This window comes from Puma concolor, chromosome C1 (assembly GCF_028749965.1).
Source record: "Puma concolor isolate L17-30 chromosome C1, mPumCon1.1.hap2, whole genome shotgun sequence".
Taxonomy (NCBI): domain Eukaryota; kingdom Metazoa; phylum Chordata; class Mammalia; order Carnivora; family Felidae; genus Puma; species Puma concolor.
The window spans coordinates 65,184,664-65,210,146 of NC_141674.1; the positions used below are offsets into that span (position 1 = coordinate 65,184,664).

General features: G+C 41.2%; 1 protein-coding gene across 3 annotated transcripts in view; it reads left to right on the forward strand.

Moving 5' to 3' along the window:
* AK5 (adenylate kinase 5) overlaps positions 1 to 25,483 on the forward strand; it is a 259,870-nt gene that overhangs the window by 220,500 nt on the left and 13,887 nt on the right. For all 3 annotated transcript variants that reach the window (XM_086717334.1, XM_086717332.1, XM_086717333.1), the window contains one exon: positions 18,068 to 18,259. In XM_086717334.1, coding sequence (XP_086573460.1) covers positions 18,068 to 18,259 — 192 coding nt within the window. The remainder of the gene's footprint in view (positions 1 to 18,067; positions 18,260 to 25,483) is intronic.

The window sequence follows — 25,483 nt, forward strand, 5'->3', positions numbered from 1 at the left end:
AATTAACAAAAATGTCCAGGAGTGGTTCACACTTGGTTGGATCCATGTATTCAGATTTGTTCGTTAATGGTGTGACTTTCTCCATCTCTTGAATTCTAGGCTTATATTTCACCATCTAAGTGATCTCACAGAAAGTGTTTTTCTTTTCCAGTGGGTACAGCAAAAGACCCAGGGTTGTGTTTCGTTATCCTGGATTAGGTCATGAGCCCATCACTGAACCAATCACTGTGGCCAAGGGGAATATGGGAGGGCATATAATGAAATATCCAGGAATAGCCTGATTCATCCTGGAGGACCAGGCCAGGGATGAGAAGGGAGAAGGAAGAACAGGCACCATACCTGAAGCACGCAGACTGAAGAAGGGAAGGCATATCACCCAAGAATAGGGATACCCCTAGAGGCCAGCAAGGGAATTGATGCTGGACAGGCAGAATCAAATGTACCAAATGCTCCAGCCCCCCACCATCCAGCCTCCTCGACTCCCACCCTCTCCTAGTGAAGCGGGTGGATCAGGGCCACTTACAGGGGAACAACAGTAAGTAAAAACCCATCATAACTCTCATTTATTGAACCCACTCTGGGCTCACTCCTGTGCTACATGCTTTACATACATTCACCTCTAAGTCCAAGCAAGAGAGAGACAGTTGTCCCCATTTATTAAACAAAGACGCCAGAGCTTACAAGAATTAATATTTATGTAGATTTTTCTTTTGACTAGTTTTAAAATATTTTCATATATATTTCATTTCATACATTATTGAGAATCTTTTAAGATAGAAAGAGGAGGTATTTTCTTCATGTTAAAGGTGATGAATTAAGCTCAAAGAGGTTACATGACTTATCCACAATCACATGGAAGATAAGTGACAACTGCTGGTAGGACAAAGATTTGGAGGCCCATCTCCATCCATCTTTAACACTGCGACGTTCATTAAAGTGAATGGTACTTGTGTGTCTCCTGGGGGTTAGTCTGACCTTCTAAGCCTGTTTGACTGAACTTCCTTAGATAGTATCTGAATATTTAAAGGCAATTGCTCGCCTTCTCCTACATTTCCTCCTTGCAACCAGAGTAAAAGAACAAATGCCCTAGCCTACTTGGCAAGAGTGGGCTGTGAATCGGGCAGGGCTTTCCCTCACCTCCAGAGCCTCTGTGACTGCAGTGGGTGGTTCCAGGTAGTTCCTGATGGGGTGGGGGCGGGGGAGGCACTCAGAGCCAGTGTTCTAATGAGCTTTTTCTCACAAAACAAACCACTTTAAGAGCTCAAACTTCAATATAAATCAACTACTTTTTTTAAAAGAATGGAATTAGGAAGATTGTTCTACTTTTTTTTTTCTTTAAATCATGGTGAAACATACATAACATAAAAGTTAACATCTGGGGCGCCTGGGTGGCTCAGTCGGTTGGGCATCCGACTTCGACTCAGGTCACGATCTCATGGGTTGTGAGTTCAAGCCCTGTGTCGGGCTCTGGGTTGATAGCTCAGAGCCTGGAGCCTGAGCTCGGATTCTGTCTCTCCCTCTCTCTGCCCCTCCCCTGTTCACACTCTGTCTCTGTCTCTCTCAAAAATAAATAAACATTAAAAAAAATTTTTTTTAAGTTAACATCTTAACGAATTTTATTGAACTGTACAGTTCAATAGCGTTAAGTGTATTTGCCTTGTTGTGCATTGATTCTTAAGTCTTTTCATCCTGCAAAATAGAAACTCTACACCCATGAAATAACAACTCCCTGTTTCTCTCTCCCCTCAGCCCCTGGCAACCACAATTCTACTTTCTGTCTCTGATTTTGACTACTCTAGGGACCTCTCATAAGTGGAATAAGACAGACTTGTCCTTTTGTAGCTGGCCTATTTCACTTAGCGTAATATCCTCAAGGCTCATTCATGTTGTGGCATGTGTTACAATTTCCTTCCTTTCTAAGGCTGAAAGATATTTTGTTTATCCATTCATCCATCAGTAGTTACTTGGGTTGCTTCTGCTTTTTGGCTATTATAAATAATGCTATGAACATGGATGTACAAATACTTCTTCAAGACTCTGCTTTCAACTCCTTTTGTATATATACAGAAGTGAAGTTACTGGAACATGTCATAATTCTATCACTTGCCACCTACCATAGCCACTGCACCATTTACATTCCCACCAGCAAGTGTGCAAGGGATCCAGTTTCTCTACATCTTCACCAACACCTGTTATTTTCTGGGGTTTTTGATAGCAGCCATCCTTACGGGCATGAGGTGACTTCTGATTGTGGTTTGGGTTTCCATTTTCCCAAAGATGAATGATGTTGAGCATCCATTCATGTTCTTGTTGGCCATTTGTATTATCTTCTTTGGAGAAAAGTCGATTCACATCCCTTGCCCATTTTCAAATCAGGTTGTTTGGTTTCTTGTTGTTAAATTGTACGAGTTATTTATATATTCTGGATACTAACCTCTTATCAGATATATGATTTGCTAATATTTTCTCCCACTCTGTATGTGTCCTTTTCATTCTGTTGATTGTATCCTTTGATATACAGAAGTCTTTTTTATTTTTATATAGTCCAGTTTATCTATTTTTGCTTTTGTTCCCTGGGTTTTAATGTCATGTCCAAGAAACCATGAACAAATCAATGTAATGAAGCTTTTCTTTTGTTTTCTTGAAGAGTTGTATAGTTTTAGTTCTTACATTTAGATCTTTCATTCATTTTTTTAATTTTTAAAATTTATTTTATTTCTTTTGAGAGGGAGAGAGTGTGCGAGCAAGCATGAATGAGGGGGGTGTAGAGAGAGGGGGAGAGAGTGAATCCAAACCAGGCTCTGCACTGTCAGCACAGAGCCCGACAAGGGGCTGGCCCCCATCTCACAAACCATGAGATCATGACCTGAGCCGACATCAAGAGTCAGACATTCAATCAACTCAGCCACCTCAATTGGTCATTTTGACCAATTCTTGTACAAAATAAGGGTCCAATCTCATTCTTTTGCATGTGGATATCTGGTTTTCCCAACACCATTTGTTGAAAAGACTGTTTTTCCCCGATTGAATGCTCTTGTGAGCACCCTTGTGAAAAATCACTTGACCATATATGTAAGTTTGTTTCCAGGCTGTCTGTTCTATTCCATCACTCTGTATGTCTGCCTTTATGCCATTTCCACACTGTTTCTATTACCGTGACTTTGTAGTAAGTTTTTAAATCAGGAACCATGAGACCTCTAACTTTGTACTTTTTCAAGATTGTTTTGGGTATTCAGGAAGCCTTGATATTCCCTATGAATTTTTAAGATGGGTATTTCTATTTCTGTAAAAAAAAAAAAAAAAAAAAAAAAGCCAATGCCATTGGGACTTTGATAAGGGGTTGCATTAAATCTGCAGGTCACTTTGGGTAGTACTAACATATTAACACTATGGAGTCTTCTGTAGATTGTTTTACATTTTTGATTATTCTAGTCTTTTAGCCATTGTTCAAGCTGTGTATAAGGTTCCTGGGGATATATGCCAAGTAACTAAGGAACAGGAAAATTTTTTATTTTTATTTTTTTACAATTTTTTTTTATTTTTTTAATTTAATTTTTTTATTTTTTAAAATTTACATCCAAATTAGTTAGCATATAGTGAAACAATGATTTCAGAAGTAAATTCCTTAATGCCCCTTACCTATTTAACTCATCCCCCACTCCCACAATCCCTCCAGCAATCCTCTGTTTGTTTTCTATATTTAAGAGTCTCTTCTGTTTTGTCCCTCTCCCTGTTTTTATATTATTTTTGTTTCCCTTCCCTTATGTTCATTTGTTTCTCTCTTAAAGTCCTCAGATGAGTGAAGTCATATGATTTTTGTCTTTTTCTGACTAATTTCACTTAGCATAATACCCTCCAGTTCTATCCACGTAGTTGCAAATGGCAAGATTTCATTCTTTTTGATTGCCGAGTAATACTCCATTGTATATATATACCACATCGTCTTTATCCATTCATCCATCGAGGGACATTTGGGCTCTTTCCATACTTTGGCTATTGTTGATAGTGCTGCTATAAACATGGGGGTGCATGTGTCCCTTCAAAACAGCACACCTGTATCCCGTGGATAAATGCCTAGTAGTGCAATTGCTGGGTCGTAGGGTAGTTCTATTTTTAGTATTTTGAGGAACCTCCATACTGTTTTCCAGAGTGGCTGCAGCAGCTTGCATTCCCACCAATAATGCAAAAGAGATCCTTTTTCTCTGCATCCTTGCCAACACTGTTGTTACCTGAGTTGTTCATGTTAGCCATTCTGACAGGTGTCAGGTGGTATCTCATTGTGGTTTTGATTTGTAGCTCTCTGATGATGAGTGATGTTGAGCATTTTTTCATGTGTCGGTTGGCCACCTGGATGTCTTCTTTGGAGAAGTGTCTATTCATGCCTTTTGCCCATTTCTTCACTGGATTATTTGATTTTTGGGTGTTGAGTTTGAGAAGTTCTTTCTAGATTTTGGATACTACCCCTTTATCTGATATGTCATTTGCAAATAACTTCTCCCATTCTGTCAGTTGCCTTTTAGTTTTGCTGATTGTTTCCTTCGCTGTGCAGAAGCTTTTTATTTTGATGAAGTCCCAATAGTTCATTTTTGCTTTTGTTTCCCTTGCCTCTGGAGACGTGTTGAGTAAGAAGTTGCTGCAGCCAAGGTCAAAGAGGTTGTTGCCTGCTTTCTCCTCAAGGATTTTGATGGCTTCCTGTCTTACATTTAGGTCTTTCATCCATTTTGAGCTTATTTTTGTATATGGTGTAAGAAAGTGGTCCAGGTTCATTCTTCTGCATGTCACCGTCCAGTTTTCCCAGCACCACTTGCTGAAGAGACTGTCTTTATTCCATTGGATATTCTTTCCTGCTTTGTCAAAGATTAGTTGGCCATACATTCGTGGGTCCATTTTTGGGTTCTTTTTTCTGTTCCATTGATCTGAGTATCTGTTCTTGTGCCAGTACCATACTGTCTTGATGATTACAGCTTTATAGTATAGCTTGAAGTCCGGGATTATGATGCCTCCTGCTTTGGTTTTCTTTTTCAAGATCGCGTTGGCTATTCAGGGTCTTGTCTGGTTCCATACAAATTTTAGGATTATTTGCTCTAGCTCTGTGAAGAATGCTGGTGTTACTTTGATAGGGATTGCATTGAATATGTAGATTGCTTTGGGTAGTATCGACATTTTAACAATATTTGCTCTTCCTATCCAGGAGCATGGAATCTTTTTCCATTTTTATGTCTTCTTCAGTTTCTTTCATAAGCTTTCTATAGTTTTCAGCATATAGATTTTTCACCTCTTTGATTAGATTTATTCCTAGTTATTTTATGGTTTTTGTTGCAACTGTAAATGGGATTGATTCCTTTTTCTGTCGCTTCATTGTTGGTGTATAGGAATGCAACCAATTTCTGTGTGTTGATTTTATATCCTGCAACTTTGCTGAATTCATGGATCAATTCTAGCAGTTTTTCGGTGGAATCTTGTGGGTTTTCCATATAGAGTATCATGTCATCTGCGAAGAGTGAAAGTTTGACCTCCTCCTGGCCGATTTGGATGCCTTTTATTTCTTTGTGTTGTCTGATTGCAGAGGCTAAGACTTCCAATACTATGTTGAATAACAGTGGTGAGAGTGGACATCCCTGTCTTGTTCCTGACCTTAGGGGGAAGGCTCTCAGTTTTTCCCCATTGAGTATGATATTAGTGTTGGGTCATTCATATATGGCTTTTATGATCTCGAGGTATCCTCCTTCTACCCCTAGTTTCTTGAGGATTTTTATCAAGAAAGGATACTGTATTTTGTCAAATGCTTTCTCTGCATCTATTGAGAGGATCATATGGTTCTTGTCCTTTCTTTTATTGATGTGATGAATCACGTTGTTTTGCGGATATTGAACCAGCCCTGTGTCCTAAGTATAAATCCCACTGGTCATGTGAATAATTTTTTTAATGTATTGTTGGAGCCAGTTGGCTAATATCTTGTTGAGGATTTTTGCATCCATGTTCATCAGGGAAATTGGTCTGTAGTTCTCCTTTTTAGTGGGGTCTCTGTCTGGTTTTGGAATAAAGGTAATGCTGGCTGGCTTCATAGGAATAGTTAGGAAGTTGTCCTTCCATTTCTATTTTTTTGAACACCTTTAAGAGAATAGGTGTTAACTCTTCCTTAAATGTTTGGTAGAATTCCCCTGGGAAGCCATCTGGCCCTAGACTCTTGTTTTTTGGCAGAGTTTTGATTACTAATTCGATTTCCTTATTGGTTATAGGTCTGTTCAAATTTTCTATTTTTCCTGTTTCGGTTTTGGTAGTGTATATGTCTCTAGGAATTTGTCCATTTCTTCCAGGTTACCCATTTAATTGGCATATAATTGCTCATAATATTCTCTTATTATTGTTTTTATTTCTGTTGTGTTGGTTGTGATCTCTCCTCTTTCATTCTTGATTTTATTTATTTGGGTCCTTTCCTTTAACGTTTTGATCAAACTGGCTAGTGGTTTATCAATTTTGTTAATTCTTTCAAAGAACCATCTCCTGGGGCACCTGGGTGGCTCAGTTGGTTAAGCGTCCGACTTCAGCTCAGGTCACGATCTCGTGGTTTGTGAGTTCGAGCCCTGCGTCAGGCTCTGGGCTGATGGCTCAGAGCCTGGAGCCTGCCTCCGATTCTGTCTCCCCCTCTCTCTGCCCCTCCCCGTTCATGCTCTGTCTCTCTCTGTCTCAAAAATAAATAAATGTTAAAAAAAAAAAAAAAAAGAACCATCTCCTGGTTTCATTGATCTGTTCTACTGTTTTTTTGGTTTTGATAGCATTAATTTCTGCTCTAATCTTTATTATTTCCTGTCTTCTGATGGTTTAGGGTTTTATTTGTTGTTCTTTTTCCAGTTCCTTAAGGCATAAGGTTAGGTTGTGTAGCTGAGATCTTTCTTCCTTCTTTAGGAAGGCCTGGATTGCTATATATTTGACTCTTTTGACCGCCTTTGCTGTGTCCCAGAGGTTTTGGGTTGTGGTGTTATCATTTTCATTAACTTGCATATACTTTTTAATTTCCTCTTTAACTGCTTGGTTAGCCCATTCATTCTTTAGTAGGATGTTCTTCAGTCTCCAAGTATTTGTTATCTTTCCAAACTTTTTCTTGTGGTTGATTTCGAGTTTCATAGCGTTGTGGTCTGAAAATATGCATGGTATGATCTCAATCTTTTTGTGCTTACTTATGGCTGATTTGTGTCCCTGTATATGGTCTATTCTGGAGAACATTCCATGTGCACTGGAGAAGAATGTATATCTGCTGCTTTAGGATGAAATGTTCTGAATATATCTGTTAAGTCCATCTGGTCCAGTGTGTCATTCAAAGCCATTGTTTCCTTGTTGATTTTTTGATTAGATGATCTGTCCATGGCTGTGAGTGGGGTGTTGAAGTCTCCTACTGTTATGGTATTACTATTGATGAGTTTCTTTATGGCTGTGATTAATTGATTTATATATTTGGGTGCTCGCACATTAGGCACATAAATGTTTACAATTGTTAGGTCTTCTTGGTGGATAGACCCCTTGATTATGATATAATGCCCTTTTGCATCTCTTGATACAGTCTTTATTTTAAAGTCTACATTGTCTGATATAAATATGGCTACTCTGGCTTTCTTTTGTTGACCATTAGCATGATAGATGGTTCTCCATCCCCTTATTTTCAATCCAAAGGTCTAAAGTGGGTCTCTTGTAAACAGCATATAAATGGATTTTGTTTTCTTATCCATTCTGTTACTCTATGTCTTTTGATTGGAGCATTGAGTCCACTGACATTTAGAGTGAGTACTGAAAGATATGAATTTATTGCCATTATGTTGTTTGTAGAGTTGGAGTTTCTGTTGGTGTTCTCTGGTCCTTTCTAATCTTTGTTGCTTTTGGTATTTATATATATATTTTTTTTTTTCATCTTTTCTCCCCTCAGAAAGTCCCCCTTAAAATTTCTTGCAGGGCTGGTTTAGTGGTCACAAACTCCTTTAATTTTTGTTTGTCTGAGAAACTTTTTATATCTACTTCTATTTTGAATGACAGACTTGCTGGAGAAAGAATTCTTGGCTGCATATTTTTCTGATTCAGCACATTGAATATATCCTGCCACTCCTGTCTGGCCTGCCAAGTTTCTGTGGATAGGTCTGCTACAAACCTGATCTGTCTTCCCTTGTAGGTTAGGGACTTTTTTCCTTTGCTGCTTTCATGATTCTCTCCTTGACTGAGTATTTTGTGAATTTGACTATGATATGCCTTGTTGATGGTCAGTTTTTGTTGAATCTAACGGGGGTCCTCTGTGCTTCCTGGAGTTTGATGTCTGTGTCTTTCCCCAGGTTAGGAAAGTTTTCTGCTATGATTTGCTCACATAACCCTTCTACCCCTATTTCTCTTTCTTCCTCCTCTGGAACCCCTGTGATTCTGATGTTCCTTTTTAATGAGTCACTGATTTCTCTAATTCTTAAATCGTGCTCTTTTGCCTTAATCTCCCTCTTTTTTTCTTCTTCATTATTCTAAGTTTGTTCTCTATATTGCTCCATTCTCCATTCTGCCTCATCCATCCTTGCCGCCACTGCATCCATCCATGTTTGCAGCTCAGTTATAGCATTTTTAATTTCATTCTGGCTATTTTTTACTTCCTTTATCTCTGCAGAAAGGGATTCTAATATATTTTCAATTCCAGCTAGTATTCTTATTGTCGTGATTCTAAATTCTGGTTCAGACATCTTGCTTGTATCTGTGTTGGTTGAATCCCTGGCTGTCATTTCTTTGTGCTCTTTCTTTTGGGGTGAATTCCTTCCTTTTGTCATTTTGAAGGGAGAAAAGGAATTAATGAGGTAGAAAAATTGAAATTAAAAAATATTAAAATTAAAAAATATTAAAATTAAAAATTAAACACACACACACACACACACACACAGATCAAATAGATGATGCTAGATCCTAGGTGTGTTTTGGTCTGGGTGTTGAAAGTGGTTTGACAGATTAGAGAAACAAACAAACAAAAAAAAGGGGGGGAGAGAGAAAAAAAAGGGAATCGTTTGAGAATTTGAAAAAATGAATACACAGAAGTAGACTAAAATGAGATGTATGGAGGTAAAATAGAATTTAAGAAAATATACACAAAAGTAAAGAATATAGTAGATAAAAATTAAAGAAAATATTTTTAATAAAAATTAAAAATAAATATGAATTTTTCCTTTTTCTGTATTAAGAAAAAAGGAAACAAAAAAGATAAAAAGAAAAAAAAAGAAATTGTTTGAAAATTTGAAAAAGTGAATACACTGTAGTAGACTAAAATAAGATGATGGAAGTAAAATAGAATTTGAAAAAATTTACATAAAAGCAAAAATATAGTAATAAAAATTAAAGAAAAATATTTTAATAGAAAATGAAAGTAAAAATGAAGTTTTTCTGCATTCAAGAAAAAGAAAAACGAAAAAGAGAAAAAAGGAAAAGAAAGAAAAAAAGGAAATTGTTTAAAAATTTGAAAAGGTGAATACACTGAAGTAGACTAAAATAAAACGATGGAAGTAAAATAGAATTTGAAAAAATTTACACAAAGCTAAAAGATATAGTAATAAAAATTAATATTTTTAATAAAAATTGAAAATAAAAATGAATTTTTTCTGTATTCAAGAAAAAGTGAAAAAGAGAAAAAGAAAAAGAAAAAAAAGAAAATTGAATAAATGAACCTGCTAACAGATTGAAATAGGAATGAAATTAGTGTGTTTTCCCCTAGAAGTCAGTCTATGTAGTGCTTTATAGTCCAAAAGCTAAGCAGGCGGTGAGACTTGTGCGCTTGAAGAGCGAAGCTGGCCCAGTTGGGCGGGACTCAGTGTAACAGCTCCGCTCTCCACTAGATGGCGCTGCTAGCATACTGGGGTGGATTGTTGCGAGGCTCATAGGTGCGTATGCGCATGCGCGGGAGCGGTGAAAATGGCGCCCCCAACTACCCAGTCTGTTCTCCCAGATCAGCAATCGCGCACCGGTCCTCTGTCTTCAGGGATCATCCACTCGCCGCTTTTTCACTCTCCGTGACCAGGCCCCAGGCAGTACCTCTCTCCTGAGTTTCGTCTCAAATGTGGCTGTTTTCCCCGGCCCTTAACTTCAGAAGGACTGCGGCTTTGACCCGTCCTGCCCCTCTGCAGGAGGGTCTCACCAAGCAATGGCTGAATGAGAAATGGCTGAATATCGGCTGCACCCGGGAACGCTTGCTGGACCCTGCTGCTGCCAGTGCCCCGAGACTGTGGCCAGGTGCCAGAAAAAATTTGCAAGATAGTGTAGCATCAGCATTTCAGGGATTATGGAAAATCGCAACACACATCTGGCACCAGGCTTCACCCTTAACGACCTTGCCCCAGCACCAGCGAATGTGGCTGCCTTCCGGGGTCTGCTGGGACCAGGTGGCTTCAACAGTCTCTACCAAATGTCCTTCCAGCAGTGGAACCGCTTTCCCCATGTGGCCCGAGAACCTCCTGGATCCCACTCTGTTCCTGGGGATTTGCCCTTCCCACCAGAGCATCGCCAGGTATCTAGCTGCAGAGTTGCAGCCTTTGCCCTCCCCTTGTTTACAGTCTTAATGGAATTTAAACCTTGTCCTTTCTCCTTTCTCCCTTTTTAGTTTAGTCCCTGCGGCTGTTTCCAATTTTCCACTTTCTCTCCAGCTGCTTTTGGGGAGGGGTGCTTTTCCTGTATTCTCCACCCCACTCTAGTCTCCCTCCTCTCTCCGCCCGCAAAAGTGGTTCCCTATCTTTCGCAGCTTGTTGCTCCCCAAGTTCAGTTCTCCACACCATGTACCTGCTGAATTTTGTGGTTCAGTTTGTGCAGATTGTTGTGCTAATCCTCCAGTCAGTTTTCTAGGCATGTAGGATGGTTTAGTGTTGGTCTGGCTGTATTTCATGGATGCAAGACACACAAAAAACTTCCATGCTGTTCCCAGGAATGGGGAAGTTTTTTCTACACCACTTTAGAATCAGGACCTTTTCAAGGCTAGAGGATTGAGAGAGGACACAGAGAAGTTGTTGTAGTCAGGGTCTTGAGAAACTGCCTGCCTGTCGGGGATTGGCAGTTGTGGAAACACATCGTTAAAACACGATGGGAGACACGCTGTAACCCCTGCGGGGTCCACAGTGCCTACTGAAGTTCAGGCTTCAAGGCCACAGCACCCTTCTAGGTGATTTCACACTTCCCTTGCCTGTGAACTTAAATTAAGGTCCAAAGAGCCCTGGGATGGTCTCCAAGAGAGTCAAGGCAGGTTATGCACTAGCTTGGAAGTACTGGAGGAAGAATGGCTTTTAAAAGTCTACTTTGTAAAGTTGTTCTTTTGAAACGCCCAAATGGCCCAGTGTGATAAGTAAGATGTGTGGTAAAGATAAGCATCTCTTGTTTGTTTTGTTTTGTCAACTACTGTGTGCAAACAACAGCAAAATTATAATCCTTATTCTCCGTTGGGGATTTTTATAACTGTGTCAGAAGGCAGATCCCTGATTTTAGGCCTGTGGTACTCCAAACTGTTTTGAGCAGTGGCATGCATGTGGAGCCTCTTTGAAGCACGTCACTCATGGGGTCCAGAGTCTGAAAAGCTGGATTTTGCCTCTGCCATTTATTGGTGTGACCCTGGGCAAGTGAGACAACTTCTGATGACAATGCACCTGCCAAACCCTAATTTGAGGGTTTTGTGAGCACTGAATGACAAAACATGCAATGTTTTCTACGCTATAAAAGGCTATAAAATATTGTCTACATTAGGGTGACTCATTTTTCAATCACACCTCACACAAATCTGTAAATCTCTACTCCGTCACACCTTTCTCCTTTGCCTGTAATGCAGGTAGTGCAAGGTGAAGTCTTTACACAGCCAGTGGTCTTTCCTGGCCTTTGGTGTGTATGAGTTCAAATACCCATATGATTTACCCTAAAGTAAAGCAGAAGGCCCCTCCCACTTTGGGCCCCATTCAGACAGTGTTAGAATGTGCAGAGCAGGAACCCCACAAGAACTCAGGAGTGAAAAAGAATTGTTAGCATGGCAACCGGGCAGGTTTAACCAATGCTAAATTCATGATTCCATTTCACAAAATACACGGGTGCCCCATTTAATTAATGAACTGGTGGCCTGCGGTGAGATCTACATAAATAATTCTTCTACATAGTACTGGGAAGAGTTTTTAAAGATCAAGCATGGTATTGATTTCTCTCTGGGTACAGTGAATTTAGAAGATTCTACCGTCCCTTACTTAGGCTTATTTGCAAGGGAACACATGCAACCTTCCAAAGCAAGTACTTGCTTTAAACCTGACCAGAATAACAGAGATGATACAAATATACAGAATGAGCTGCTCTTAATTCATTTATGCCCTGTAGGGACCCCGTCATTTGTTGAGTCCCCTCCAAATTACAGACAAGTAATTAATTTGAAATTTGGCAAAGACAAATACAGACACCTGATTTTCTCCAGAGATTCAGAGCAATCAGCCAGGTTGAGAGCACAGGGAGTGTTTCTTGTGCACTAATCAGGCCTACAACTGTTTGAAGCCATTGGGGCCTGGGATTGGCTGGTTTTAACCAGCCTTTCTGTGTCACAGAGACTGATGTGCCTGAAGCACGGGACCATATGTTGCCGAAAAGCCAGTTAGTTAGTTAGGCTGATGCTCTTGCATACCTACAGTCTTCTGAGTCTTCTGAGATACAAAATCCTTTAAGGATTTGTTTAACTCCTGTACCTGACATTACCAAAGACCAAACACAAACTAGTATCCACAGCTTAAGGGTATGTCTGTGTATGATTTCTCTATTACCGTCCTATCTTCTGTTCCCAGCAATGGCTTTGCCCCCATTGAATTAATGATCTGTGCCTTCAGTGTCCAGTATGGTATATTGGGAGAAGGGAAGGTGTCAGTGTATGTATATGTATATGTGTGAAAGCGCATGTGTGTAGGGGTGTGTGTGTGTGTGTGTGTGTGTGTGTGTGTGTGTGAGTGTGAGACAGGGGCAGAAGGAATATGAGGAAGGGGTTGGGGTTTCCGACCACCATCTCCATCCCACACTCCAGCTGACAACCCCTGGTCATATTGACTGGTGTTAACAGGCCTGTATTAAGAGCCTGCTGTACAACCCACTGGCGACTCATTTAACTTTACGTATCTCAATTTCTTCTTCTATAAAATGTAAATTGAAAGTGGCTACTACAGTGTCTCTCAGAAAGATTGGATGGGATCCTTGAAGAGTGCCTGACACATTTATAAGCCTACATATGGTACTCAATAAATTGTTACAGTCTTTTCCAAAATTAGGGGTTTTTTTCTGACTGTAGAAATAAAAATCATATAGATATGAGACACTACAGAAAACTAGAAAACAAAGAATAACTAATCACCCAGAGATAACTCCTGTTAACATCGTGATGTGTATTCTTCCAGTCTCTGTTCTACCCATTTTTATACAGATAATACCATACAGAATACATAACTAGCAGAGTAATAGCTATTATTTTTTGAGCACTTAAAATATGCCAGGAATTGAACTACATGCTTTACATATGTCATTTTATTAATCTTTATAATCCCATTCAGTAGATATTATTGTTTCCACTTTAGAGGGTTATTATCATCTCAAGAAGGGGGTGTGTGCTTAGCCTGGCTCTCTAGTGTGAAATTGAAATACTTTCTTGTGTTAACCCAACCTTTTGCTCAACAGCCAAAATAAACAGATACTAATGGAAGTAAATGCATGCGCTTGCTCTTGGCTTTTCCCTCCCAGAAGCCTCTTAGCTGAAATGGTGCCCTTACCTTGAGTATGCACATAGTATTCCTGGGTGTGTGAATGATGACATTACTTTATCCCTCTACCTGACTACTCTTAACTACCTTGTAACTCTTCAATCTACAGAATAAGTGATCCTGTTTACAAATGTATTCTAATTTTCAGGATGAGCTCTTAGCAAAAAAAAAAAAAAAAAAAAAAAAAATCTTTTGAATGTGGCCAACGGACTTTCTAGTTGGTGTGTTCTAATTGCTTGGAGTTGTGATAAAGCCTTGGGGAATACCTTGGGATTCTCCACTTGAAATTTTCTGCCCTCTTCACCTGACTTCTAGTTCATTATAGAACTTTGAGCTGTGTAATGGCACTATGGGGGCAGAAGTTACGGTGGCAGCAGGGTGGTTTATTATTATTATTATTGTTATTGTTATTATTCAAGAATGCTGGATTAACCCCCTACCCCTACTATAGTGAGGTTCCCTGAGGGTATATACCTCTGGGGTGAGAGCAAATGAGAAATAGGCATGCCACTTTATTGTTAACCAGGGGCCCTTACCTCCCAGTGCAGTGAAACCATAAATATGCTGGTGCATGTGACTTAGGCTAAAAGTATGGGTGGAACTTCTGACTCCTTCTAAACCCAAATCTGACCAACAGGGCTTTTTACAGTTCAAAGGGATGAATATATTGCCAGGCTCCCATTTATGTAGTGCTTAAAATGTGCCAGGCACTTGATATCTATTAACTCATTTCATCCTGGCAATCGTCCTATTAAGGTAGAAAGTATTGTCCTCATTTTAAAACGAGGAAAATGAGGCACCTGGAGAGAACAAGATGGCTATTATTCTCAACAAAAGAGAGTTTCTGGGTGGCATGCCCCTGCCCACTGGTAAATATGGCCTAACCAGTGTCCTGACTTAATCAGAAGAAAACCAAAGTGAGGGTCACAGGAGCTCAGGGTAAACTCCTCCTCCCACTGCACCTGCTGGAATTACTAAGGCAAAGTCATTCTCACAAGTCAACTGCAGCTGACATGCTCATACAGGTGGCTGCTCTTTGCTAGGATGAGGGCTCATCCCAGCTAGAACCCAAGAGGCAGCCAGAGCCAGCTTCTGCAACATAAAATGGCCTCAGACACCACCCACTTCCTTTCCCACTGTCTGGCCCCCCTCTCCTGGCCCCATTTTGCCCACCAGGCATCTGGCCTCAGCTCCATTCTGAAGGTGAAGTCCTCTAAGGTGAAGTCACCAGGCTTTGGAGCCACACATACAGCTGGCTAAGGACTGTCATTAACTAGTCCTCCGTGGCCTTGGGCAAGTTAACCTCCATTTCCTCTTGCTTAGAGGAGAGATAATACCTCCTGTCAGAGGGCTTAAGGGATGGCTGTACCTAAAGGTCTTTGCTACTGACATGTTGCTTGCCTGCTGTATGCCAGCTGCCCTTACAAGACACTTGTGCTCTGATGGGGATCTCCTGAATACAAAGGCTATAAGGAACCTGATGCTGCTGTGGCAGAATTCCAGGGATACCATCAGGGTGATATTGGGGGCAGAGAGTTGTCCCCAGGGCTCTGTGATTCACTCAGGCAAGGGGATAGCACTCTTCCATTCATGTGGTGTTAAAGGTTACCCACAGTCTAATGAAAAAGGGGCAGAGCTGGGACACAGAAAGCTACTCCAGAGGACTGTCTAAAGATATAGACAGATATATCAAAGTGCTTTGAAAAATAATTAAATGGTATTTCATGCAAACATTTCATAAAATTTTACATACTATAAACATGAGTGGTACAGGCCACTTCCAAATGGGATGGCTTGCTCAATAGTATTTTATGCAGGATGGGAGCAGAGGGGCACCTGGGTGGCTCAGTCAGTTAAGCGTCTGACTTCAGCTCAGGTCATGATCTCGCATTTTGTGGGATCAAGCCCTGCATAGGCTCTGTGCTGACAGCTTGGAGCCTGTAGCCTGCTTCAGATTCTGTCTCTTTCCCTCTCTGCTCCTCCCCCACTGGTGCTCTATCTCTGTCTCTGTCTCTCTCTCTCTCTCTCTCTTTCTCAAAAATAAGTAAAACATTAAAAAATTTTTTGTTTCAATATAGGACGGGAACAGAGAAGAAAGGTTAGGTCAAACCCCATTGTCTTGGCACGACAAAATGGCTTGGGAGAGTAGCTTCCCAAACTATTATTTTGTGAAGAATCGCCTGGTGATTTTCTTAAAATGCAAGACTGATTCAGTTGGTCAGGGATTGTACCTGCAACTGCCTTTCTAACATGCTCCCAAATGGTGCCTGTGCTGCTGGTCTATGAACCACACTCTTGAGAATCCATGTGGAAGACAAAACTACCTCTCAGTTCTGCACTGATTTGGGTCCAGAGGATCAATTACTGCCAGCTCCTGCTCAGATACACATTGTCTCTGTTTGTACCTGAATGGGTTCCTAAATTGTCTTTTCTGTCATCAAGACTGACCTGAAAATGCCCACAATTAGAAAAATCACCTCTTCTCACACAGACCCAACCAGAAATTGCTCCAGGGAGCCAAGCTCTAACTGAACCCTAGGCTGCCTCCTCAAGCTCGCCCTCTGCTGGTAGATACAGGTCATTTTCTTCCAAACCCAGCCTTTCAACGTTGCTCAAATGCTCATTTTTGTTTTCCAATTAATACAGGCAGAAAAGTTGCATGAACATATTCCGCAGGTTTATTTCACTCTTCTAGATTTTGGAGAATTTTTTCGTTGTATTTTAAAGGACATCCTATAGAGGGGGCAGATAAATGTCTGCTCAACACTTACTAGCAACTTACCATTCAATGTTGCCTAAAAGTCCTCCTCCACCCTTTGTTCCCATCCATCCCAGGCACTTCCCACAGGGGTAGTGGCAAACCTTTGTTTACTCACAACCTGACCACTGCAAGATCGGAAGAGGGAGCAAGTTTCTTTTGATCCAAGGTTGGGGTTGGTAGTGGAGGCAACATAGACATGAAGACATCAGGAGCCAAAGAACATTTAAGAGAAGGATAGGAAGATTGGGAGATTGGTGCTGCTGATCATATCATTATCATTGACTCACTAAAACATTTCTTCATCACCTCCCTACTATATGCAAGACTTATGACCAGGAGCCAAGCACCTGCTAACCCTGCACAAAGAGACTGTAGCCTCATAGGAGAAATAAACATCATAGCTAATACTTATGGAGTACCATATGCCAAGCAACACACTTACATTATTTTATTTTATTTTATTTTATTTTATTTTATTTTATTTAACCCTCACAGCAATTCTGTGATCATCCTCATTGCACAAATGAGAAAAGTAGGGTGCGGAGAAGTTGAGTGATACTTCCAGTTAATGATGAAGTCAAGTAGCTTAAAATTCAATCTGTTATCTTCTCTAGGAGTGTTCTGGGGTTCGATGGGCTTGGCTGGGGTTCGATGGGGTTCTCATTTGAAGCCCTTCACACAGTTGACTTTATACAGTCAGATAATGGCTAAGGCCGGTATATATACCTACAGCCAGGGCTGGGATGTCTAAAACAGTCTAGAGTTGGCTGGGTATCTCTGTTCACAAGGCCTCTCCACATGGCTAGCTTGGGCTTCCTCATGGCTTAGCAATCAGAATAGTTGGACATCTTAGACGATAGTCAACCAGGCAAGAACTGCAAGATTTCTTAGGATCTTGCTTCTAAAAGCATATGGTATCATTTCCATTGTATTCTGTTGGTCCAAATTGTTACAGGTCAGGCCAGAGTCAGAAAGTGGAGTTATGAGCTCTATGTCTCTGTGAGGGAAGAGCTCAAAGTACATCAAGAGAAGGAATTGGTGAAGACTACCTTAGAGACAAGTCACCACACCAGGATTTGACCCTAAACAACCTGACTCCAACCTTTGTGTATTCAACCATTATGTTCTACTGACTTCACATAAAACAGACACAGTCACACCATGCTCCTGGTGGTTGTGTAAGATAGAATGGGGTACAAAGGAGGAAGTGATTAGCTCTGCCTCAGTAGGTCAGGGAAGGCTTCCCAAAGGAAACTCCCCTTAGTGTGGAGGACAGATTACAACTGCATTGGGTAGCATTCTATATGATCCCTATATTCTATGAGGTGACAAAAGCTGAGGTCAGGAGACAGCTCAGAGGCAGCATGTGGAAAGCCACTGACCTGGAAAAGAGGAGCCATGAAGTCCGGTCCCAGCTGTGCCCCATTGTAGTTCTGGGACCTTGAGAGGAACCAGTAGACCAGGAAGGGAAAGAAATAGGGGTCTCAGGCCTTTCCAGAATATCACAGAGTGGAATTTCTGACTATGTTATGCTTCCCCCCCGCCCCAGATTGGAGACCCGCACCTGGTGATCTGTATGGACTGCTCAGCAGACACCATGACCAACCGCCTTCTCCAGAGGAACCAGAGCAGCCCTCTGGTGGAAAACAACACCACCACCATTGCCAAGCGCCTTGAAACCTACTACCGAGCATCCATCCCTGTGATTGCCTACTATGAGATGAAAACACAGCTACATAAGGTGAAACATTTCACTTCTTTTCTCCAAAATGAGCCAGTTACCTCCCCCTTTTTCTTTTTTCAAGAAAAGAAAAAAATGGTAAATTTTGGTCAAGGGATCTGGGAATTAGAGCTGCATACAGCTGCACCATTTGAGCCAAAATATCTACTCTCTTCACGTTTGTATAAATCAAAGTTAATATCTGTCATAATACAGACCATAAAAAGTTGGTCATACAGTTCTCACAGATGCCATTAAATTTGCTAAGAACAACTCCTTTTTCCAGTATAGAGCAAGGGAAGGAGGGAGGCATGGATGAGGCATAAAGTTCTGTCTTCTAGACCTCAGCTGAATAGATGGCCCAAAAGGCCTCTTCTAGATTTAAGATGCAGTGACTTTGAATCTCCAGATTTTTACACGGTTCATAATTGGCACTTGGAATTCTTGCAATAACTGTTATTGAGAAAAGCAGCATTTGGGGCCAAGAGGGCAGGTAGTTTGGTACAACAGTGAAAATACTGTGGGGAAATGTGGATAGTGTCAACCTAATGATCACAGGTGATAATCCCTGGTGAGTCACCATTAATTTCATGAATTTGGGAAAACTACCCAGTCCCCCTTCATCCACTCATCTAAAAAACATGTCTGAAGCACTCCTGTGGGCCATCCATTGCCCTAGGGGTTTGGATACAGAAAATAGATGCAGTTCTTGCCTGCTAGAGCTTCAGGTTTTAGTAGGGGAGATAGACAAACCTCTGATCACAATATAGGGTCAAAGTGAGCACATAGTGAGTTCCAGGGGCCCTTGAAATCAGTCTAAAGGGACAGGAAAGGCATCAAGGAAGGTCACTGGAGAACTAAGGGGTGATGTGAAAGGAGCAGGGCACCCCACATGGAAGGAGCCCCAAGTGAAAAAGGTCAGGAGGAACAAGGAACTCAGCTTGGCTGTGACACAAAGTGCCAAGGAAAAGAGGAACAAGAGATGGAGATGGAGAGAGAAGCATGGACCAGATCAGGATGACCCTCATGCGGAGGCAAGTAACTGTCCTGTTGTTGATGGGACAGGGGCAGACACAATCAGGGGTTGAGACAGAATGTTCAGTCCATCACCCTTGTGGAGAACCGATCCTGAGAAGATAGGGCCAGGAGACCACTGGGAGGGTGGGACCCAAAGCACAATAGAGAAAGTGGACACCTACTTTCTGCTATTCACAGGAAGTTAGTAGGAGACATCAGTCATAAATAACACACTTGTCTCTGAAGCAGCTACATCAATTCTTTGGCAGAAACCATTGCTCATGAATCTCATCTTCTAAACCTGTTAATGGTCATTTTCCAGAATCCTAGGAACTTATCCCTGGGTGTAGAAGTCTGAAAGGTGCCCCTTGATGTAACTCAGGGATACCAAATACATGGCATGAGAGCCACCATCCCCAGCTTCCATAACCAAGGCAGACATTGCTAATCCACCCTTTCCTGCAGGACCCAGATGTGGCCTCTGAATGTTTGTTAGCACAGCACTCAGGCTGCTACTACCAATTAATAGGACTTGATATGCAAGATGAAATCTATTTGCCCTGCTTTGTGTAACCTCTGGTTGCCACATAAAAACAAACAAACAAAAAACTTACATTAAAAAAAACAAGCAAAAAAAAAAAAAAAGTACATTATGTAAGAACAGAGTCTTAAGAATTCAGTGTTGCAAAAGCCTTTACAAGATTAGTGATTTCCACCCTTTGTGCAGCCTGGAACACATAAGAAAATTATCCAGATAGAAGAGAATTTCTTCCATTTTCGATGTGTACAGGTGAAAAAATCCCTAAGTAATTGAGAGCTTAACCACTGGCAGAGTCAGAAAATCTCTTTTCTCCCCCTCGTGTATCATTCCAACCTAAATTCTACACACTCACAAATGATTGGGACGTGGATACAGGACTAACTGAGTTCTCAGATAAATCTGAGTTCTGGATTCCTCCCCAGAAATATCTAAGTTAGTGGAAAATGAAGTTTCCAGTTCCATTGGAATCATCTCATCAGCTTTCCATGCATTTTGGAGACACTGGCAGCTGGGTCTGCAGTGAGGTGACATTTATGATCCGCTTAGCAAATATTTAAGACTGACTCCAGAGCAGTGTGGCTCCAGCCCACAGGACTCCCAGGGGGCCTCTCAGAGGAAGTGCTTTGTGCCTTTGTGCCACTGCCTCTGCCCAACTGGATGAAGGAGCTCCGTCCCCAACTTTGTGGGGTTGGGGGGCACAGCAAGGGTTCTGGGTGCAGGGAAGTGAGACTTGTTTGCGGATGCCTGTGGGGTTTGCCAGCGGTGGGGCTACCTGGGGACTGGAGGAGAAGCAGGGGAAGGGGACAAGCTTGGAGAAGAGGAAACCTCTGTCCCTTCATGCTCTCTGGGCTCTGGGCTCCTGTCCCGGCTTCTTTTTTGTTGTTTTTTTTTTTTAATTTTCTTTTTTATTTTTTAAAATTTATATCCAACTTAGCATATAGTGAAACAATGATTTCAGAAGTAAATTCCTTAATGCCCCTTACCTATTTAACTCATCCCCCACTCCCACAATCCCTCCAGCAACGCTCTGTTTGTTTTCTATATTTAAGGGTCTCTTCTGTTTTGTCCCTCTCCCTGTTTTTATATTATTTTTGTTTCCCTTCCCTTATGTTCATTTGTTTCTCTCTTAAAGTCCTCAGATGAGTGAAGTCATATGATTCTTGTCTTTCTCTAATTGCACTTAGCATAATTCCCTCCAGTTCCATCCACATAGTTGCAAATGGCAAGATTTCATTCTTTTTGATTGCCAAGTAGAAATCCATTGTATATATATACCACATCGTCTTTATCCATTTATCCATCGATGGACATTTGGGCTCTTTCCATACTTTGGCTATTGTTGATAGTGCTGCTATAAACATGGGGGTGCATGTGTCCCTTCAAAACAGCACACCTATATCCCGTGGATAAATGCCTAGTAGTGCAATTGCTGGGTCGTAGGGTAGTTCTATTTTTAGTATTTTGAGGAACCTCCATACTGTTTTCCACAGTGGCTGCAGCAGCTTGCATTCCCACCAATAATGCAAAAGAGATCCTTTTTCTCTGCATCCTTGCCAACATCTGTTGTTGCCTGAGTTGTTCATGTTAGCCATTCTGACAGGTGTAAGGTGGTATCTCATTGTGGCTTTGAGTTGCATTTCCCTGATGATGAGTGACGTTGAGCATTTTTTCATGTGTTGGTTGGCCATCTGGATGTCTTCTTTGGAGAAGTGTCTATTCATGCCTTTTGCCCATTTCTTCACTGGATTATTTGATTTTTGGGTGTTGAGTTTGAGAAGTTCTTTCTAGATTTTGGATACTACCCCTTTATCTGATATGTCATTTGCAAATAACTTCTCCCATTCTGTCAGTTGCCTTTTAGTTTTGCTGATTGTTTCCTTCGCTGTGCAGAAGCTTTTTATTTTGATGAAGTCCCAATAGTTCATTTTTGCTTTTGTTTCCCTTGCCTCTGGAGACGTGTTGAGTAAGAAGTTGCTGCAGCCAAGGTCAAAGAGGTTGTTGCCTGCTTTCTCCTCAAGGATTTTGATGGCTTCCTGTCTTACATTTAGGTCTTTCATCCATTTTGAGCTTATTTTTGTATATGGTGTAAGAAAATGGTCCAGGTTCATTCTTCTGCATGTCACCGTCCAGTTTTCCCAGCACCACTTGCTGAAGAGACTGTCTTTATTCCATTGGATATTCTTTCCTGCTTTGTCAAAGATTAGTTGGCCATAAGTTTGTGGGTCCATCTCTGGGTTCTTTTTTCTGTTCCATTGATCTGAATGTCTGTTCTTGTGCCAGTACCATACTGTCTTGATGATTACAGCTTTATAGTATAGCTTGAAGTCTGGGATTGTGATGCCTCCTGCTTTGGTTTTCTTTTTCAAGATCGCGTTGGCTATTCAGGGTCTTCTCTGGTTCCATACAAATTTTAGGATTATTTGCTCTAGCTCTGTGAAGAATGCTGGTGTTACTTTGATAGGGATTGCATTGAATATGTAGATTGCTTTGGGTAGTATCGGCATTTTAACAATATTTGCTCTTCCTATCCAGGAGCATGGAATCTTTTTCCATTTTTTTGTTTCTTCTTCAATTTCTTTCATAAGCTTTCTATAGTTTTCAGCATATAAATTTTCACCTCTTTGATTAGATTTATTCCTAGATATTTTATGGTTTTTGTTGCAACTATAAATGGGATCGATTCCTTGATTTCTCTGTCACTTCATTGTTGGTGTATAGGAATGCAATCGATTTCTGTGTGTTGATTTTATATCCTGCAACTTTGCTGAATTCATGGATCAATTCTAGCAGTTTTTCGGTGGAATCTTGTGGGTTTTCCATATAGAGTATCATGTCATCTGCGAAGAGTGAAAGTTTGACCTCCTCCTGGCCGATTTGGATGCCTTTTATTTCTTTGTGTTGTCTGATTGCAGAGGCTAAGACTTCCAATACTATGTTGAATAACAGTGGTAAGAGTGGACATCCCTGTCTTGTTCCTGACCTTAGGGGGAAAGCTGTCAGTTTTTCCCCATTGAGTATGATATTAGTGTTGGGTCATTCATATATGGCTTTTATGATCTCGAGGTATCCTCCTTCTACCCCTAGTTTCTTGAGGATTTTTATCAAGAAAGGATACTGCATTTTGTCAAATGCTTTCTCTGCATCTATTGAGAGGATCATATGGTTCTTGTCCTTTCTTTTATTGATGTGATGAGTCACATTAATTGTTTTGTGGATATTGAACCAGCCCTGCATCCCAGGTATAAATCCCGCTTGGTCGTGGTGAATAATTTTTTTAATGTATTGTTGGATCCGGTTGGCTAATATCTTGTTGAGGATTTTTGCATCCATTTTCATCAGGGAAATTGGTCTATAGTTCTCTGCCCTGGCATCTTGCAACAGCTTCATCTCCCCCTGGATTCTAAGTGACAGTTTGATGTTCTTTGGATTGTTAGCACCTCCTCCCCATCTCGTTGGTTTATTGAGCCCAAGGCAGGGTCGCATACCATCCAGGTGGGTTCTTGGATCATTTAAGGAGTTTTCTTAAAATTTAGGTAGGAGTGGTGAATGCACTTCTAGATGCAAGCAAGACAAATCAGTAGTTCAGTGAAATTTACTTAGGAATTAGAGACACGTCATGGGCCAGCCCAGAAATAGACCACCCTGCACAAGCACTTCCTTCAGGCCTCCGTGTTGCCCAGTTACCCATCAGCTGACACCCCTGCCTAACGACGGTCAGCCCTTTTGGCCGCCAGCTAGCTGAAAAAAGTGCAATGCAATTTCACACAAAGGTACCCAAAAAGTAAAGGGGAATTTGCACAGCCACTGCCTTACTATTTATGCCTTTATTATGCCATCATTATACAACACAGAACTCCTTAGAACATAAACCAGGGGATAGAGGCATACGTGATACAGATGGATCCCCTGACTTTCCAAGTGTTTTCCCTGTCTCATAAAGGCAGCTTTGCTCTGCATCTGAGAAACAGAGCTTTTCTTCATCCACTCTCTTCTCCCTGTGCTCAGGGCAGACATCATTAATCAACCGTGGCACTGCTTTCCTATGAGTCTGGACAGCTGCCATAGAAACTGTCCCAACACAGCAGTAGGATAGCCACGCCCACTCACTAGAATTAACCCCTAAAAGGAAGCGTTTATTTTGTCTTGAGTGAGAGGATTCATTATTTAAGAAGAAAGAAAATAAGGAAGGAAGAAAGAAAGGAGGGAAGGAAAGAAGGAAGGAAGGAAGGAAGGAAGGAAGGAAGGAAGGCAGGCAGGCAGGCAGGCAGTAAGGAATAAAAACTGAAATATAGCAATTTAGGGTAAAAAGCACAGCAACTGGCCAAAGACCTTTGGTGGAGAAAATACTGCCCTGGACCTCAGAAAGCCTGATGTGTTGTGTGAAGGAGCTTTGTGAATTTGTGTGAGTGATTTCACTGTGTAACCTCTCCCTTCTTCATCCTAAACTAAGATGGATGGACAGAATAGGACCTCCTGGACTCCTCCAGGCCTATCACCTTATATTCTCTCTATATAAGAAGATTATAGATTTTTGTTCTTTTTTTTATTTGAGAGAAAGAGTGTGCACACAAGGCAGGGAGAGGGGCAGAGACAATGGCAGAGGGAGGGAGGGAGAGAGGGAGAGAGAGAAAGAGAAAGAGAGAATTTTAAGCAGGCTCCATGCTTAGCTAGAGCCCAACTCAGGGCTTAATCCCATGACCTTAACCCAGGGCTTAATCATGACATGAGCTGAAATCACAAGTCGGACACTCAATTGACTGAGCCACCCAGGTTTCCCTATATTATTTTCTAATCATAAAAGTAATACAAACTTATTTTAGAAAATATAAAAACTAGGTAGAGCCACCACTCAGAGGCAAACATTATAGAGTATTTCCTCCAAAACTGTATGTATGTATGTATGTATGTATTTATTTATTTATTTATTTATTTATTTTTGAGACAGAGAGAGACAGAGCATGAATGGGGGAGGGTCAGAGAGAGGGAGACACAGAATCTGAAACAGGCTCCAGGCTCTGAGCTGTCAGCACAGAGCCCGATGCAGGGCTCGAACTCATGGACCGCAAGATCATGACCTGAGCTGAAGTCGGACGCTTAACCGACTGAGCCACCCAGGTGTCCCTGTTTCCTCCAAATCTTACTGCTATGAATTTTTAAAACATGATTGTAGCTGTAGATCTATCGATTAGGGCTCCTTGCTTGTAGATAAGAGCCACCAACTCCAGCCTGACCCAAAACACAAAACTTGATGATAAGCTATGCAGTCCACAGCTGAAACACAGCAGGCCCAAGAAGGCTGTGGGACCAGGTCTCTCTTGCTTTTCACACATGCCTTCTTCTCTCGTCATCCGGATTTTTCTTTCTTTGGCCCAGAAGCCAGAATATGACCACCCTACAAGCGCTGCATCCACATGTGAGCACAACAGCTCCAAATTCAAGCAGAAATGTTGTGAATTGCTTTTCTTTGCTCACAGCCTTCTCCCTGCTCCTCTCTGGCCAGGCAGGTGTGGTCATTTGTTGTGTGATACTTTGCTGAGTGCGCACTGCATGTCAGATACTGTTCTCAGTGCTGGGGACACAGCAATAACCAAGATAAACCCCTCACTGAAAAGGTAAAAATGGCACATAAGAAAGTAAAATAATTGCTGATAGGATCATCTCTATGCATAAAACAAAACAGACTAAGG